The sequence below is a fragment of the Mus caroli genome, chromosome 17, assembly GCF_900094665.2.
Source record: "Mus caroli chromosome 17, CAROLI_EIJ_v1.1, whole genome shotgun sequence".
Lineage (NCBI taxonomy): Eukaryota > Metazoa > Chordata > Mammalia > Rodentia > Muridae > Mus > Mus caroli.
Window position 1 is genome coordinate 13343726 of NC_034586.1, and position 17695 is coordinate 13361420.

General features: G+C 43.9%; 1 protein-coding gene across 1 annotated transcript in view; it reads right to left on the minus strand.

The window, feature by feature from the left end:
- The window catches only part of Has1 (hyaluronan synthase 1), an 8130-nt gene extending 1621 nt beyond the window's left edge, over positions 1-6509 (minus strand). Inside the window, exons 1-3 of the mRNA XM_029470866.1 lie at positions 5708-6509; positions 3440-3665; positions 2842-2974 (exon numbers count right to left, since the gene is read on the minus strand). Of these exons, the coding sequence (XP_029326726.1) occupies positions 2842-2974; positions 3440-3665; positions 5708-6412 (1064 nt within the window). The 5' untranslated portion in view covers positions 6413-6509. The remainder of the gene's footprint in view (positions 1-2841; positions 2975-3439; positions 3666-5707) is intronic.
- Between the last annotated feature and the right edge of the window lie 11186 nt (positions 6510-17695).

Here is a 17695-nt window from a genome sequence, read left to right on the forward strand (position 1 = left end):
CCCCTTCCCCTTCTTCCCCTTCCCCTTCTTCCCCTTCTTTTCTTTTCTTTTTTCTTTTCTTTGTATGTTTTGTTGTTATTGTGACAAGACACATGACAATGATGACTTAAGGAAGGAAAAACTATGGCTTATAGTTCAGAGATAAAGTCTGGCATGGAAGAGAAAGCACTGAGACAGCAATATGAGGCATCTGATCACATTGCACCCATGGACAGGAAGCAGAGAAATGAATGGGGTGTGTGTGTGTGCACGTGCAAGCATTGAATGGAGGTTAGTGGACTCTTTACAGGAATCTGCTCTCATCCTCAGATCTTTATCAGCCAAGGCAACCTAGCTTCCCCAGCTTGCTACTTTGTGCACAATCTGAGGTACTTCACCCCACTAAATGGCTGGCGCTGCCCACATTTAGGATGGGTCTTATCACTTTTATGAACCTAATCTAAAAAATCCCTGATCGACATGCCTAGAGATTTGTCTTCTAGGTGATCATATGTTCTGCAAAATTGACAATACTAGCTATCCTACTTAACCTCTCTGAGCTCCACTTTGGTGTTGAAAGGTTTGTTTTATTTTTTGCCTATGTGTGTCATTTTGTGTGTATGTCTGTGTGTCTGTGTGTGTCTGGGAAGGTGTGTGTGGGGTGTTTGGATGCCCATGTGTATGGATGCACAAGGAGGCAAGAAGAATGTCTCAAGTCCCCTGTAGAGGCAATTGTGAACACCAGATGGCGTTGCTAGAATTCAACTTGAGTTCTCTGGAAGAGGTCCTCTTAACCAACTAACGGTCTCTCCAGCCTTCTAAGCATACTTTCTATGAACCTATACCATTATTTCATATTTACAACAACCCAGATTGGATGAAGATCGAAATTCCAAGCAGTTTCTAGTAACTGCTCGATCAATGTGAGCTACTGCTGTTTTTCCTGTGACTAACACTGTTACTACAGACATGACTAATATGATAGTCACCGACACTAACACCGTCAGTGACTTGACTAAGTGCTGACTAATTGGCAGGTCCTGACATGAGGAGCAAGATGAGACTGGCAGCTACCCAGGTTAGTCTCTGCGTAAGAAATTCTAAAAAGAACAGTTGGACTCCTTGTGGCTGAGGCAGAAACCATTATTCTGTCTCTGCATGACTTACCACACCCATCAAGGTTAGATAGAAACCCAACTAGGGAAAGTCACAGGTGGTCAGAAACATATAGTTCATTAGGCAATATCAGTCATGCTAGTCTATTTCCAAGGGCAGTACTTGACAGAGTCTCTCTTCCTTGAGTCATTTGGCACCCTCCATGCCCTGTTTGATTCTGCCTTTGCTGTTTGTACTCAAACCAGCTGTCTGAGGATGCTGGTACATTCCAATCTTCTTCTTAAAGCCCACTACCATTCTTTTTTGACGAAGGCCCTATGAGCCTTTCACAAGGGGACCTGTGTTGGCCTTCTGTCTTCTCTCCTGGTGCCCTAGGCTAAAATGAGATTATTCCAAATCTAACAGTTTTCTCCAAACTGAAACATTTCCTCTTGGAGAGAGGAGGGAATATTTTAAAAGTTAATAGATGCTCATGGAATTTATAAGAAGGAGGCTCAGGAAGCTTAAAGTGTTAGAAGAAGAACCCTCCTAAGGGAGGTGTGTGTGGCAGGGGGGAGGGGGATTCTGCAGTGGAGCTGCTGCCAAGGTATGCAGGGAACTCTACAGATGCAGCTCTTGTAAGCTGCCAAAGCTGCCTCAGAATCATTCATACATAAGCAAACCCAACAATCTCACTAGCACCATGTTAAACGTGGGTAGATTTTGTTTTGCTCTGTTATTTGTCTGTTTTGGTATGTCATTTGTGCCCTGACTGGGGTAAATGGATGTCTGTTTACATCTGTGCTGGTTAGTTTCAATTTGCCACAATATAGAGGAAAGCCTCCATTGAGGAGCTGTCTAGATCAGGTTGACCTTTGGCCTATTTGTTGGGAACTCTTTTGATTGTTCACTGAGGTGGCAAGACTCATGTGAACTTGAGTAGCACTACTTCACAGGGCAGGCACTGGACAGTGTAAGAGTAGAGAAAGCTATCTATGTAGTAAGCAGAAGGTGGCAGCTTGGGAAGTTCCATTCATTTCTCTCTGCTTTTGAATATGGATGTGATGTCACTGGCTGCTTGAGTTCCTGCTTTGAAGCACTGGGATCAGGGATTGGTGTAGGCCAAATAAACAGGCCCTCCCTTAAGTTGTTTTCAGTCAAGGATATTTGTGGCAGAAACAAAAATTAAATTAGATCAAGACTCCTTTCCTGGGAAAAGTCCCAAAACATACTGATAGATACATTGTCTCCTCAAAGCATGGAAGAATTTATGTCTTCCTTTGCCTACTGATGTGCCTCTAGAGCATTCAACAGAGACTTAGTAACCAAATTCATGTTGTCAATGAAAGACTTCTCCAGAGTGCTTAGAGGCCATCAGGCACTCTTCTCAGTCAGCAGTTGCCTATTTTTTCTTACTGCATTTGTCACCCATTTTCACTCACCCCTCTTACTTCACTTCCATGCTGGCTTGGTCTCCTTGGTACAGGCCACTCAACCCACCTACCTTGTCTCTTCCATGTGGAGTTAACATACCCTCACCTTGTTTGATGGAGACCATTTAATGAAAAGAGTTCATGAAAACCCTTTCCAACCTTTACAATACCTCCAATTTTCTCCTAATACCAAACTCTCCGAAGACCACTGGCTAAATACAAATGGCTCCTCTGCCTTTTATGGTATCTATTCTCAGTCTCCCTCTTTCTCTCTCTCTCCATCAAAGACACTCACTTGCTTCACACATTTGACCACTTGGTCCTCTTAACTTACTTGGTAGCATAGCCCATGCTAAGCATGCGGTTGGTGAGGTGCCTGTCATCCCCAAATGTGCAGTGGGTGCCCAGGAACTTTTGGTTGTACCAGGCCTCCAAGAACTGCTGCAGGAGATTGTTTCTGTATAGGCCTAGGTAGAGTGGGGAGTATCCAAGCATCAGCTTCTGGTATGGTCAATGTTTTCTGTTTCCCACACAGTGCTTCCTCATCTCCATTCTTGTATCACACTATCCCCCCAACCAGCCCCAGTCTTAGGCTCAAACTCATTCCAATGTGTTTGTCATCTGACCATGTCACCAAACTCACCAATCTCCCAAAAAAGCCACTGCATTCTCAGTACTCTGTTCAACCTCACCTTACTCCTTTCCACAACGCTTTTTTCAGCAACTTCCCCAGTCTCCATCCTTTTCCCCTTCCCACCTTTATTCCTCTTCAGTAAATTCAGCTTAGCTCTAACATCATCTCTACCCACTGGCCCCAATGTTATGTTGCCTGAAATCCAGACCCCAGCCCTTTGTCCTCAACTTTACCTTGCCTCTGCCTCCCTTTCTCCTTCGTTCCCTACCCACAAGCCCTCCAAACTGCTTCCACTCACCTAGAGGACCACTGATGCAGGACACACAGTGGAAGTAGCTCTGACAAGCTCGCTCCACATTGAAGGCTACCCAGTATCGAAGACTGCTCAAGAAGCTGACCCAGGAGTCCAGAGGGTTAAGGATCCTCACATCCCCTCCAACAGCCCCTACCCGGGGGTCTTCATCCAGCACTCGCACAAGCTCCAGCAGTGCCATGGGGTCTAGCCTTGTGTCTGAGTCACAGACCTGTGAAGAGGAAGGGAGCCAGATCAGACTAGAACCCTGAACAGGGCTGCGGCTTGGAAAGGTTTATGGACTCTTTAAACCAATCCCCAGACTGGGTTTATAAATTATATAAAAAGAAGAAAGTGAGCTGAACACAAACATTCATCCTGACTGTGGATGGATGCAATGCCTTAAAGCCCTTGCTGCCTTGAATTCCCCTCCATGAAGAAGCTTCTTGAGCTGTGAGCAAAAAAAAGCCCTTTTTCCCTGAAGGTGTTTTTTCGGGAGTATTTTCTCACAGTGACATGAAAAGAAACTAAGACAGTAGCATATTAGTGAATGACTAATGAATGGATGAACGTGTGAGGAAATAAAGGTCTGTATTTCATAGGTGGATGGTTGACAAAAATGTCAACGTTGAAGAAAAAAACAAGAAAGGGATCGGGAGGAGAGAACAACCCCTATATAAAAATGTAAGTGAAAAAATAAGTGGGTAAGGTCCACACTGGTTGTATAGAAAATACATGGGTGAGTAGAAAGGTAAAAGAATTTCTATATTACATGAAGAAAGAAAATAGCATTATACAATGACTGGCTAGGTTGTTGGGTGCATAAGTGAATGAATCATTCTACTAAATGAATGAGTAGCTAGCTACATGAATGAATAAATGTATGATCACATAGTTTCCTTCTGTTTTTCAGTGGCTGTATGAATGAAAGAAGGTAATGGGTTCATTTTTGTTTTTTTCATTTAGTGTTGTGGTTTGAATGTGAAATGTCTCCTATAGATTCCTGTGTTTGAACACTTGGTTTGCTTCTTATCTGCAGGAGTAGTGTGATCAGCTTCCTCAAGCTCCCGAATCCATTCCTTCCTTATCATGATACACACATCATCAAGCTGTGAGTCAGTATAGACTGTTCCTTCTCTAAGTTGCTTTGGTCTGGTATTTTGTCACAGAAAGCAGCATACAAATGGATAGAGTGAATTCGCTGCATGTACCACTGAATGAAAAAGAATCACATCAAAGGAATAAAGGACTCATAGCAAACGGATAGATAAGATTGACTAAATATCCACATTAAATCAATTCATCAATAGTTGGTGAATGAATGAATTAATGAATGAGAATCTGAACGTGTGATGACGAGAGAAGAAAAGTTTTAAAAGCCTGGCAGATAGCTGTGCAGACAAGAGTGAATGCTGTGCAAGCTTGAGGACCTAGATTTGAATCCACAGCATCTGTGTAAAAGACTAGGTGTGGCTGCATATGCCTGCCTGCAACATAATGCTGGGGGGTGGTAATGGGAATTGGTGCGCGTGCACGCGCGCGCGCGCACACACACACACACACACACACAGGGACACAATTAAGAGAAGACATATCCAGGGATCCATCCCATAATCAGCTTCCAAACGCTGACACCATTGCATACACTAGCAAGATTTTGCTGAAAGGACCCAGATATAGCTGTCTCTTGTGAGACTATGCCGGGGCCTAGCAAACACAGAAGTGGATGCTCACAGCCAGCTATTGAATGGATCATAGGGCCCCCAATGGAGGAGCTAGAGAAAGCACCCAAGGAACTAAAGGGAACTGCAACCCTGTAAGTGGAACAACAATATGAACTAACCAGTATCCCGGAGCTCTTGTCTCTAGCTGCATATGTATCAAAAGATGGCCAAGTCAGCCATCACTGGAAAGAGAGGCCCACTGGACTTGCAAACTTTATATGCCCCAGTACAGGGGAACACCAGGGCCAAAAAGGGGGAGTGGGTGGGTAGGGGAGTGGGGGNGGGTGGGTATGGGGGACTTTTGGGATAGCATTATAAATGTAAATGAGGAAAATACCTAATTAAAAAAAAGAGAAGAAAAATTGACTTTTATCTACATTAAAGAATGGATCGTCTATTGGAGGTCGGATAAAATTCACAGACTGAATTTCTGATCCTTGTGCCTCCACCTCCCAAGCATGGGCTTGGATGCACCCTACTCTTTCTTAAGTGGTGGTGGTGGGGGTATGATATCATACTTACAAGTGTCCCCGGGAAACCCATCACTCACCTGCACGTAGTCCACGGAGTCGCCCAGTGCCTTGAAAGCTGTGTACATGACCTCACGCTTGCCGCCCCAACGCTGAGCCACGCACACGCATCTGCGTGTTCGCACCAGCGCTTCCACCGCCAACCGCCCGGGGTCCTCCGCCTCCACCTCGCGGTAGGCACCTTCACCTACAGCGCCCGCAGCCTCCGCTGGTTCCCAGGGCTGATGGTAGTTGCCATCCCACACATAGGTGGCGGGGTCCTCATCAGCGAAGACTTCTCGGAACATGTCCACCATGTACAGATCCTCGGCGCGGTTGCCGTCCACCACCATGAGCACGCGTAACCTCGTGCGCGGGTACAGCAAGGCGCGCGCGGAGGTCAAGCACTGGCGCAGGTAAGCGGGGTCCTCTTGGTAGGCTGAGATGGTGAGTGCCACGCTGCGTGCAGTGGCCGCATCCAGGGGCCCCTTCGCCAAGGAGCGCCGCGCAGCCGCAGCCACCCTTCGGTGCTCCAGGTAAGCAAAGAGGCTCTGTGCCACTAGGTGTGCGCTGAGGAATGCCCCATAGAGACCAAAGGCCAGGAGTCCATAGCGATCTGAAGCCAGAGGAACGCCTGCGGCGTAGGCCCAGGTCATGAGGCCCAGGATGAGCAGGGCAAAGATGATTGTGAGCGCCCGCCTGACCAGGCCAGAGCAGCAACGCGCTGCCTCTGAGGGCTTTGGCATGTCCTGTGGGTGACCAAGGAGAAGGGTTAGCCCTGGGGCCCTGATGGAGGTGACTTTACTCCTGGTAATCCTCCTAAACTCGATGCTGACATCTCAGAACTTTTTAATGATATATTCTATATTTTAAAGGCTTGCTTATTTTTATTTAATGTGTGTGGGTGTTTTGTCTGCACACATGTCCCCGGACCCTGTGTCTGGTGACCGTGGAGGCCAGAAAGGGTATGGGATAGTTTGAGTCACAGGTAATTGTGAAATCGTTTGATCTTGGGAACCATACTCAGGTCCTCTGCAAGGACATCAGATGTCATTAACCATGGAGATACCTATCTCTCAGGACTTCTTATAAAGAAGATACTCTGAGGACCACATTTGAAGCAATTGTGGCTATAATCTTGGCTTAATGCCCACTTTTATTAGTCCCCTCCCCTTTTAGTAGAAAAGGTCTATGTAACCCCAGCTGATCTAGAACGCCCAAATTTCTAGCCTCAACCTCCTGAGTACAGGGAAGAAAGGAGAGAGTCACCAAGCCAGGCTTTTACTGGCTGCCTACTAAAGTAAGTTACAATGGCTTCCCCTCCCCCAGTTTTAACATTTCTAGTATATAAAAGGATTACACAGTGCAACTCCCCAGGCTTTTCCTCTGTTTTTGTTAGTGGCCCATACATAATATGGGGCTGGCGATAAAGGTGCCTGCCTCCACAACTGACAACCGAGTTTGGTCCTTGGAACCCAAAGAATTGAAGGAGAGAAACCAACTTGCTGTTCTTTGATTAAAACAAATGCCTTGGTGTACCCTCCCACAAAAAAGTAATTTTTACAATTAAAAAAAAATAAAGAATAACCTCACAAAGGAAAGTTTCTCTGTGCCAAGACACAATACCACATAGTAAACAGTTAACACAAAATGTGTATGAAGTGCTTTTTTAACCCTTTTGTACAAACTTGCTTATCTTAGAGATGAGTTCTCCTGTAGCCCAGCCTGGCCTATATGTAGCCAAGGATGTCTTTGAACTTCTGATCCTCCTTTTGCTACTTCTGGAGTCCTGGGATGTCAGGCATGTACCACTATGCTGAGTTTATGCAAGTATTCTACCAACTGAGCTACATTTCTAACCCCAGGTAAGTACTTTTATCATTCCCATTTTCCAGATGAGGCACATAGTCATAGAAATGCAAATGCACAGAGTTACATATAAGATTATGGGACTTGAACCCATGATGCCAACCATTAATCAGTCTTTCTATACTGAGTTCTCCTTTCAGGAGAGCACTTAGTGACAGCATTTACAGTCATGGTATAGATAGCAAAGACAAAGGTTGACAGAACCCTGTGACAGGTAAGCAGTCATAGAACCACAGCTTCAAATAGAGGATGGAGAAAACAGACGTTTGCAAATTGTTCTCTGACATCCAAACTTGTAAGCAAACACACAAACACACACACACACACACACACACACACACACACACACACACACACACACGAATGTTTAAAAAAAAAGGCAAAAAGATGGTGGTGTAAAGCTCAATAGTAGAACATTTTCCAAGCATGCATGAAGCCCTGGATTCAATCCTGAGCACTTCGTATGTAAATACATAATTTAAAACAAATTTTTCATTTAGCTCCATTTGGTTACTGAAAACTTTGAAATATGTTTTGGCCAAGTATGATATATGACCCTTCTCTTCTTAACTGTCAATTTCACAAAAACCTAAACCCAGATTAAACCACTTTTTATACACTGTACTTTTCAGTCTTAGTCTGGGGTGGGTAACAAAACAAGAGGCCTCATTAATATTTTGTGGTAGCAAAGTATTAAAATAACCATTGTGGCCGGGCAGTGGTGGCGCACGCCTTTAATCCCAGCACTTGGGAAGCAGAGGCAGGCAGATTTCTGAGTTCAAAGCCAGCCTGGTCTACAAAGTGAGTTCCAGGACAGCCAGGACTACACAGAGAAAAACATTGTGTTTTCTAGACAGTGTTTCTTTTTAAAAAATATTTATTTATCCATCCATCTATCTATCTATCTATCTATCTATCTATCTATCTATCTATCTATCTATCTATCTATCTAGATATCTATCTAGATATCTATTTATTTATTATATGTAAGTACACTGTAGCTGTCTTCAGACACTCCAGAAGAGAGCATCAGATTTCATTATGGATGCTTGTGAGCCACCATGTGGCTGCTGGGATTTGAACTCAAGACCTTTGGAAGAGCAGTCGGTGATCTTAACCACTGACCCATCTCACCAGCCTCTAGACAGTGTTTCATAGAGTCCAAGATTACCTTGGCTTCACTGTGTGCCCAAGAATGTGCTTGGATTTCTGATGCGTCTGCTTCTAACTTCTGAGTGATGATAGAGGTAAGCTCAATTTATTTGGTGCTGGGACTGAATATGTGTCTTTGTGCATGCAGAGGAATCACTCTATCAGCTTAGCTACATCCCTATTCCCTAAAGCAATCCTGTTCCAAAAGTGTTTGTTTGTGTGTTTATGTGTATGCACAAGTGCACATGCCATAGTGTGTGAGTGAAAGTCAGGGCAACTTTCAGGAGACAGTTCTCCTTCTAACATGTAGGGGAACGAACTCAGGTAATCAGGCTTAACAGCAAGCACCTTGTCAGCCCCAAATAATCATATTTTAAAGTATAGAGTAGTGGTCAGTACACTAATTTCCAGTACCACTTACAAATAAGTAATGTTTTACATTTGCAAATTGTTTTTAAAGCTAAAGGGGAAAATATTTTTGTGGAGTATGAAAGTTACACACAGTTCAAAACTCCAATCTACTTAACTCAAGCATGAGGACACTGTAGAATATCAAAGTTGAATAGTTTCGACAGAGAATGCAGTGTTCTTCAGTCTTCAAATAATACCACCTGGTATTTGGTAGAAAAGTTTATAGCCATCTTACACACTGGATTAGAGCAAATAAACTGCCAAACTTAATTTCCTTTCATTTTCCTTTAAAGTTTACAGATATTTATTTGTTTATTTTGTATGTATATATGTAGGTAGATGCATGCCATAGTGCATGTGCCTGGCTCTCTCTCTCTCTCTCTCTCTCTCTCTCTCTCTCTCTCTCTCTCTCTCTGTCTCTCCAGGGTTTCTCTGTATAGCCCTGGCTGTCCTGGAACTCACTCTTTAGAACAGGCTGCCCTGGCCTTGAACTCAGTAATCCACCTGCCTCGTCCTCCCAAGTGATGGGATTAAAGGCATGCGCCACCACTGCCTGGCAGGTTCTCTCTTTTTTGCCATGTGGGTCTTGGAGACCAAACTCAAATTGTCAGGCTAACTAGCAAGCTCCTTTACCCCCCAGAGCATCTTATGACCCCTCTTTACTTTTCAAGAGGATTTAAAATAATATATTGCAGTTTAGTTCACGTTTCTGAGCAGTAGAGATGAGTTAAGGTTTTTTTTTTTTTTTTTATGGGATTTTAAAGAAGATACAGGGTCTCCCTGTGTTGCCCAGATTACCCTCAAACTCCTAGACTCAAGCATCCCCTGTTTCAGCCAAGTATCTAAGACCTCAGGTACATGGTACCCAACTAGAGATAGAAAATTTAAATAACCAATAACAATTATTCTTTTAGACTCCTTTGTTCCTGCCTTTTTGTCTCAAACACAGCCCTGCCTGGGCTCCTAGGGCTAGCTCATCTTAGAAGGAAGTTTTTGATGCCAGCAATATGGATACGTGCACCTACGGCTGTACCCACAACATTAAAACCACACAACTAAAAGCACCATGCTTCACAAGAGTACCACGTCTCAGGCTGAACACAGGGTTCCTCTGACAGTCATTTAGGGGACCTGAGGACATAAGGCCTCAGCATCAGGAAGAAACAGTATCAAGGAGATATAGCAATGTGTCATAAATACAAAGACAGTCGTCTGAAACATAAGGTTTTAGAAGAAATACTGATCAGTTAAAATGAACCCCAAACATATGAAACTGCTAATTTTACAGGGCAAGAAAGGTTGACTATTGATGACTGCATGTTTTTCAACTAAGTAGATTCTGATCCCATAAAACAATCAAAAGCCAAAATGCATGTGTTACATACAGGCAAAATCTTCTTTCACTCCCAGGGAACACAAACATATATTTACAGAATCATAGACATCTATGGAAGGCAAACCTTACGACAGTGAATACAGAGGCGGACACTCACACACTCAACTTCACATGCTCACTGAACACATGAACGCTGTCATACATAGATACACATGGACTCACCACATGCACTTACAAGCACATTCTTACTAGACTCCAATACATATGGTCACACATATGGTAGTAATTACCCCAAATGGCCGCAGATACCACACACGAACATGTACACACACACACACACACACACACACACACACACACACACACACACACACACACACCTGTCTCATGGCTGTGCGTCCTCCTGGATTCTCTCTTCTCCGTCTTGCTCTGCAATCTGAGTGTGTCTGAAGCTAGCTGGAGGGGGGCCATTTGAAGACCAACACATTGCGGGGGTGGAGGAGGGCTGACGTCAGGACAAGTCTGACCAGGGGCTCTGAGGTCACACAGTCCTACTGCTCCACCCTCTTCAATTCCCGACATTTTCCCCATCCCCCTCTCAGATAGGACCTCCCTTCTCTGCCCCTCAAATTGGCCTTTCACAACCCCCCTCTCTCAGCCCTTCCCTCAGCTGCCTCTCTCAGATGTCAGTATTTTTATTTCCATCTTTCTTCCATTACCACCCCCATCTCCCTCTCCTCCTGGCCTGCCCCCACCCCACCTCCTTACCTTTTCCTCTTCTTCACTCTCTCTCATCTCCTCATAGCAGACTCTCTACAAATGTGTCCCTCAGGATCACATTTCAGTAATGGGCAGATAGAGAAAGTACACACACACACACACACGCACGTCTGTGGGTGTGCCTGTGTTGCTGGCATGTGTTTCACAGCAGACTGGAGCTACAGCCAGAATTGTATGCTCTTTGCTGGGCTGATGTTTCTGTGTGTGTGTGTGTGTGTCTGTGTAGGGGTACATATGTACACATATGCTCATGTTACAGTCTGTCTGGGGCTAAGGGATGGGCTATTGGAATCTGTCTTCTGGGGGATGGCAGTGACTCCATGGAGTGATCTGAGTTCATTGCTCTGATGGAGACTAGATCAGAACACAGCTGGGGAAGAAAAGAAGCTCTCATGGAGTGTACCCTAGCTCCTTGAGGCCAGAAGACTAGTGATCCTTATCACTCTTGTACATGGTTTCTTATAAGGATATATATATATATACATTTTTTCTTTTTAGCTTCAAGACTATGTTTTTCAGAGTTTCTCTTAGTATACAATGATGGGTTGTGTCCTGTCTGTGGCAGATATTTGTTCCTGCATTCTCTTGTGTGAGTGATTCTGATAAAGTTTATTCTCTCTCTCTCTCTCTCTCTCTCTCTCTCTCTCTCTCTCTCTCTCTCTCCCTCCCTCCCTCCCTCACCCTCTCTGTCTGCCTCACTCTCTCTTACTTTCTCATTTTTTACTTGATTCCTTGACTATATTTATTTCTCTACCTATCTGTATTCCCATTTCTTTCACTCTTCCTTCTCCTCTCCCTATCTCATGTCTATTATCCCCATCTTCTACTAATCTGCAATCTGTATATCTATCTACTCTTCTATCCCTCGGTGTCTCTAGCTTTCACCTGCTTGCCTGCCTTTTTATAAGACTCTCACTCGGTTCTCCCCATCTGACTTTTATGACTCTGTTTTTCTTTCCTCTGGCTGCTTCATCTCTTGCAATCATTCAGCACTCTAGTGGACAGAGCCAGGCATGTGTGAGAATCTTGTTATACAGGGTATAGCTGCAGTGCTATGTTGGGCCTTTGCTTGACCTTGGGCACTAGGGAGAAGGTTTTTGATGGTTGAAAACTAGGTACTACCCAATATCAGGGCAGGACAGGCTGTGTCTGATGCTATTGCCGGGAACCTGTGTTGCCTAGTGTCTGTCTGTGTCAGGGTGATGGATCCTCTGATGGAAGCAAGCCCAGATCTGGGGATAAAGGGAGTTCCCATGGCTAGGAGGGGATAGCCCAGGCTCCACCCAGGAGCTGAGCATTTGATTGCCTAGCTTCAACACCACCCTGACTGGGTGGAGCAGCTGTATAAAACCAGATGTTTCTAAAACCAGAGTACATGAGAGACAAACTAGGATTTCAAACCCTGAGAGTTTTCTCTGCCAGGGCACAAAGTGCACAGGCTCCTTCAGACCCAAGTGACCAGGTCTTAGTACTCCTCTGTTTGACCCAGGGGCACAGTCCCTAGCTCTCCTCCCTCAAACCAAGAATTTCAGACCCCAGCCCTTCTCCCTTAGACCTGATCGTCCAGTATTCAGTCCTCCCACTTCAACTCAGGAGTCTGAGTCTAGACATCTGCCCTCCTCTCTCAAAAAATGAATACAGGCCTAATCCTCCTCCCTCAGGAGCAGGGGTTCAATTTTTCTTGCAAGCACAGATGACCAGGATTAAATGTAGCAAAGACAAGAAGACAAGGACAGATGAAGCTGAGCTCTTTTACAGATCCCTCCCCTCCAATTGGGGCTTATAACTGCTCTCTGTCCTCAATCTACGATGTCTTCCAAGTAGGGTTGTCATCATTTAACTTCACCAAAAGAGAAGGGTAAGGGTGATTGCTAAAAATGGAGAAGAAGCAGAGGAAAAACATGTATTCATTATAAGGACATCTCTTCAGCAGATGATGGGTGGGACCCTGGACTAAGTGATGCCAGGCACACAGAAATGACTCAGCAGGGGGCCCTGCCTCTGAGGAGATGCCAAACTAGTAGAGGAGGCAGCTGTGTAAATAGAGGATTGGGCACTGATGGAACTGAAAGGTAGGAAAAGCTTCCTGGAGGAGGCGCTCCTGACTGATGTGGAGTTAGGGGAGTGGAAAATGAAGGAGAAAGGTGTCCAAGGCAAGACTTATGGCTAGTTTACAACACACACACACTGAGTGGTGCTGTGTGTTATCATTTTGTCTAAGCTCTGACCCACAGTTCCCTGGCAAAAGCCAGGTGTTCCTGACTCACTAAAAAGAGGGCTGCTTGCCCAGTCCCCTCTCTCTTGCCTTCTTGTTCTTGCTCTGTCCTCTTACCCCTTCCCCCTATCCAGGTGCTCATGGCCAGCCTCTACTCCTCTAATGCTGTTCTCTCTCTCTCTCTCTCTCTCTCTCTCTCTCTCTCTCTCCCTTTCTCTGTCTCTACTACCATCTCAACTCCCCTCCCCATGCCCTGAATAAACTCTATTCTATACTATACCTTTGTGTGGCTGGTCCCTTAAAGGGAAGGGATGCGTCATCATGGGGCCTGAGGAGGCACTCCCTTCTCCCACACCTGGCCATATCTTCACCAAACACATTCTTTCTCTCTTTGTCTTTTTATAAAGCACAACACTGTGGAAGCACTAAGGAGTTGGGAAGTGAAGTCAGTAACAAGATCTGTAAGGCAATATTTCTTTATAAATGATTTTAGAGGACAGATACATCAATAATTAAAATTACCTGATGCCCTTGCAGAAGACCTGAGTTGGGACTCCAGGAGTCATGTCATATGGTTTACTTGTAAGGCTAGCACAAGGTTATCTGATGCCTTCGTCTGGCCTCTGTAGACACTTGTACACTTGTACATGAACATAAAGAGAATCCAGAGGACTGAAGTTTAGTTTCCAGCACTCCCGTGGTGGTTCACAATTGCTTGTGACTCCAGGTCCAGTAAATCTGATTCAGTTCAAGCCAGATTAAATTATATTAAAGGCAGGTTTGTTGGAAAGCTGAATTGGGTGGGAGAGTTCACTGGCTCCAAAGACCAAGGCCAGGGAAGTCCCTGTGGGGATGGGGAGGAAAGAGAAAGAAGGAAAGGGAGAGTGCAGAGAAATGAAAAGGAAGAGGAGGAGGAGAAGGAGAGAGAGAGGGAGGGAGGGAGGGAGGGAGAGAGAGAGAGAGAGAGAGAGAGAGAGAGAGAGAGAGAGAGAGAGAGAGAGAGAATATCTGGGTTATATAGGGAAGAGCCACTAGGGGTAGGGCAGCACAGCCCCTGGACTGGAAAGTTCAGGATTGGGGGCACAGTATGCCAGGCAGGGACTGAGAGATGCTGGGAGAACCTGGAGGCCAGATCTGTTTTGGCATCTACAATCTGCACCTCAGTCCCATGTCTGGGTTCTGAAACCAAACATTGAGGTTGCAGTTAACAGCATCAACCAAGGCCCAAAACAAAACAAAAACACCACCAAAAGAAAAAATCCCAGGAAGAAACAATTAGTAATTTTAAAAGCTTATTTCTATTTTATTATTTTGTATATCCATAGGTGTTTTCTTGTCTGTATGTATCAAATCCAAATCCTCTGCAACATCATTTAGTGTTCTTCTTCTTCTTCTTCTTTTTCTTTTCTTTTTTTTTTTTTTTTTGAGTCAGGATTTCTCTGTGTAGCCCTGGGTGTCCTGGAACTCACTCTGTAGACCAGGCTGGCCTTGAACTCAGAAATCCACCTGCTTCTGCCTCCCGAGTGCCTGGTGCATTTAGTGTTCTTAACCACTGAGTCATCTCTTTAGTTCAACAATCCATAAATTAAAATAATTTTTTAACTATAAAATAAAACCATCATTCTGGCCTTCCTCTAATGTTCCCATAGTCCCTCTCAAATTCATGGCCTCTTCTTTTTTTTTTAAATTATCATTTATCTATCTATCTGTCTATCTGTCTATCTATCTATCTATCTATCTATCTATCTATCTATCTATCTATCTATCATCATCAATACATTTATTGTGGATAAAATGGAGACATTGTCAGAGGAAAGAACATCTGGGAGAGTCCAGAGAGGACATGACTCTGAGCCATGTGAGGAGATCAGGCAGAGGTAAGGAGACGGGAGCAGAGGAACAAGGTACAGCAGCTAGGAGGACCAAAAGAGAGTTGAGGAAAAGACCAGGTAACAAAAATAGTTCAGTTATTTGGGAAGGGAAGCTGGGAGAAAGGCAGCCCAGCTTGAGGGCTAGAGAAGTTTATGGTGGTGGTGGTGTCAGGGAAGGGAGATATGCAGGGAGAATCTGGTGACCAAGTTTGCATTAATATCTTAAGTAGGCACCTCAGCAATCTGTTTTGAGTTGAAACCTAACATTTTGAGGCTCAGATTGAGCTCTAACTCTCAATATAGCTGAAGATGACCTTGAACTTGAGGTTCTGGTGCCTAAACTTCTCAAGTACTAGTATTGTTGGTTTATGATAGGTATTGTGACTGGCTTGTGGAGTGCTGAAAAGGAATCCAGAGTTTTGTGTATGGTTAGCCAGCACTCTAGCTACTAACAACTGCAGACCCAGTTTTTATTTTTGAACTTCTTTCCTGGAGAACCAAGGAGGCCACTAAAAAGTAACTTAAAGTATGTGTTCTATTAATTGCTTGAATCCAGTCATGTGGTTACTCTACTGAGTGTTCTGACTTAGAAAGTAAATACTTTGAAGAAATGCAGAATTAGAGACATAGGATAGGTGGAGGGTATCATTCACAGATCATGTGTTTGAACACTTGGTAACCAGCTGGTGGCACTGTTTTAAAGTTTGAGGAACTCTATGTGTGTGTGTGTCTCTGTGTGTATGTGTGTATGGTTTCTTAGTTCTTGTCTTCTTGAAGAAAAGGATTCAGTCAAAAGATTTGGTATTTCTTCCCATGATCATCTAGAAAAGTCCACAAAAGGACAATAAATACCACAATTCGATATATATATATATATACACACACACATATACATATGTGTGTGTGTGTGTGTGTATGTGTGTAATTTGAGTGTGTAAACCCTTGTTTCCTGCACAGGTATTAGAGAATTCCCAGGTGTCTTAGTTTCTTTTTATTTTATTTTATTTATTTATTTATTTTTTAATTAATCATTTTATTCATTTACATTTCAAATGGTAACCCTCTTCCCTCCTGGTTACCCCTCCACAATCCCCCGATCTCATCCCCCTTCTTCCCCCTCCCCTTGTCTTAGTTTCTAATATGAGGAGAACAACCTAACTGCTTCAAGAATGTTTAATTGCAAGGAAGTTCTAACCACAGGAAGACATGCCTACCAAATGGGTACCTACTTTGTATACTTTTCCCTAGTTACCTTTTGTCATAGTTAGCTTAAAGTGTCAACTATATACAGTCTAGAGTTACTTGAGAGGAGAGCCTCTAGATCAGATTGGCTTGAGGCCATGATTGACAGAGAACATCTTGACAAATGATTGATGTAGGAGAGCCCACCCCACTGTGGGTGGTATCCAAAGGCAAGTGGACCTGGGATGAGAGTACTTCTAACTAACCATGAGCCTACAAGTGATCCAGTCTAGCGGCAGTCTTTCATGGTTTCTTCTTTAAGCTCCTACATGAGTTCCTGCACTGAATTCCATTAAAGATAAGATTGTGATTTGAAATTGTAAGCCAAATCTCTCTCTCTCTGTGTCTCTCTCTGCCTCTTTCTCTGTCTGTCTGTCTCTTTCTCAGCATTTTTTTTATATCATAGAAAGAAGCTAGGACACCTCATATTGAACTTCTACTCAGAATTAAAATTTTTTGGGCTCTCTGTTTAGCTGTCAGACCCCGGCCACTGGGTAGATGAAGGGCTTTGAGTGTTATAAGCCAAGTCTCTCTTATCCTCCCACTCTATCCTGATCCACCAAATGTGAATAAGCTATCTAAAGAGCTCCTGCAGTAATGGGTTCAGTTACTGAGTCTATCATACTTTCCTAACCATTATGGACCATATACCGTGAACCATGACCAAAATTAACCTCTCCTTCCTCAAGTTGCTTTTCTTAAGTATTGGGTCACAGTAAAGTCTGTGTGTCTGATACAGGAGGGAAGATGGCTTTCCCGGACTCCCTATTAGATATGGGGACTGCTTCTGTCCTGTAGTTCTTACTCCCAAATTCCCTATTTTTCTTTCCCCCACAGCACTGATCAGCTTTCTCTATAATCTATAGACTCAATTGCTTAGCATATTTTTCATTGGTATAAGGGCCTCTCTTGTTAGAATGTAAGTTCTCCATAGGCAGGTGTCCTTATCCATTCTATACATATCTCTACCCTCCCTCTCTCCCTCCCTCCTTCCCTCCCTCCCTCCCTCCCTCCTTCCCTCCCTCCTTCTCTCTCTCTGTTCTTTCCTTTGGTTCTTCCTTTTATCCTCTTTTTCATTCTTCTTTGTTTTTTGTTTTTGTTTTTATTTTGAATTTTTTTTTTTTTTTTTTTTTTTTTTTTTTTTTTTTTTTTT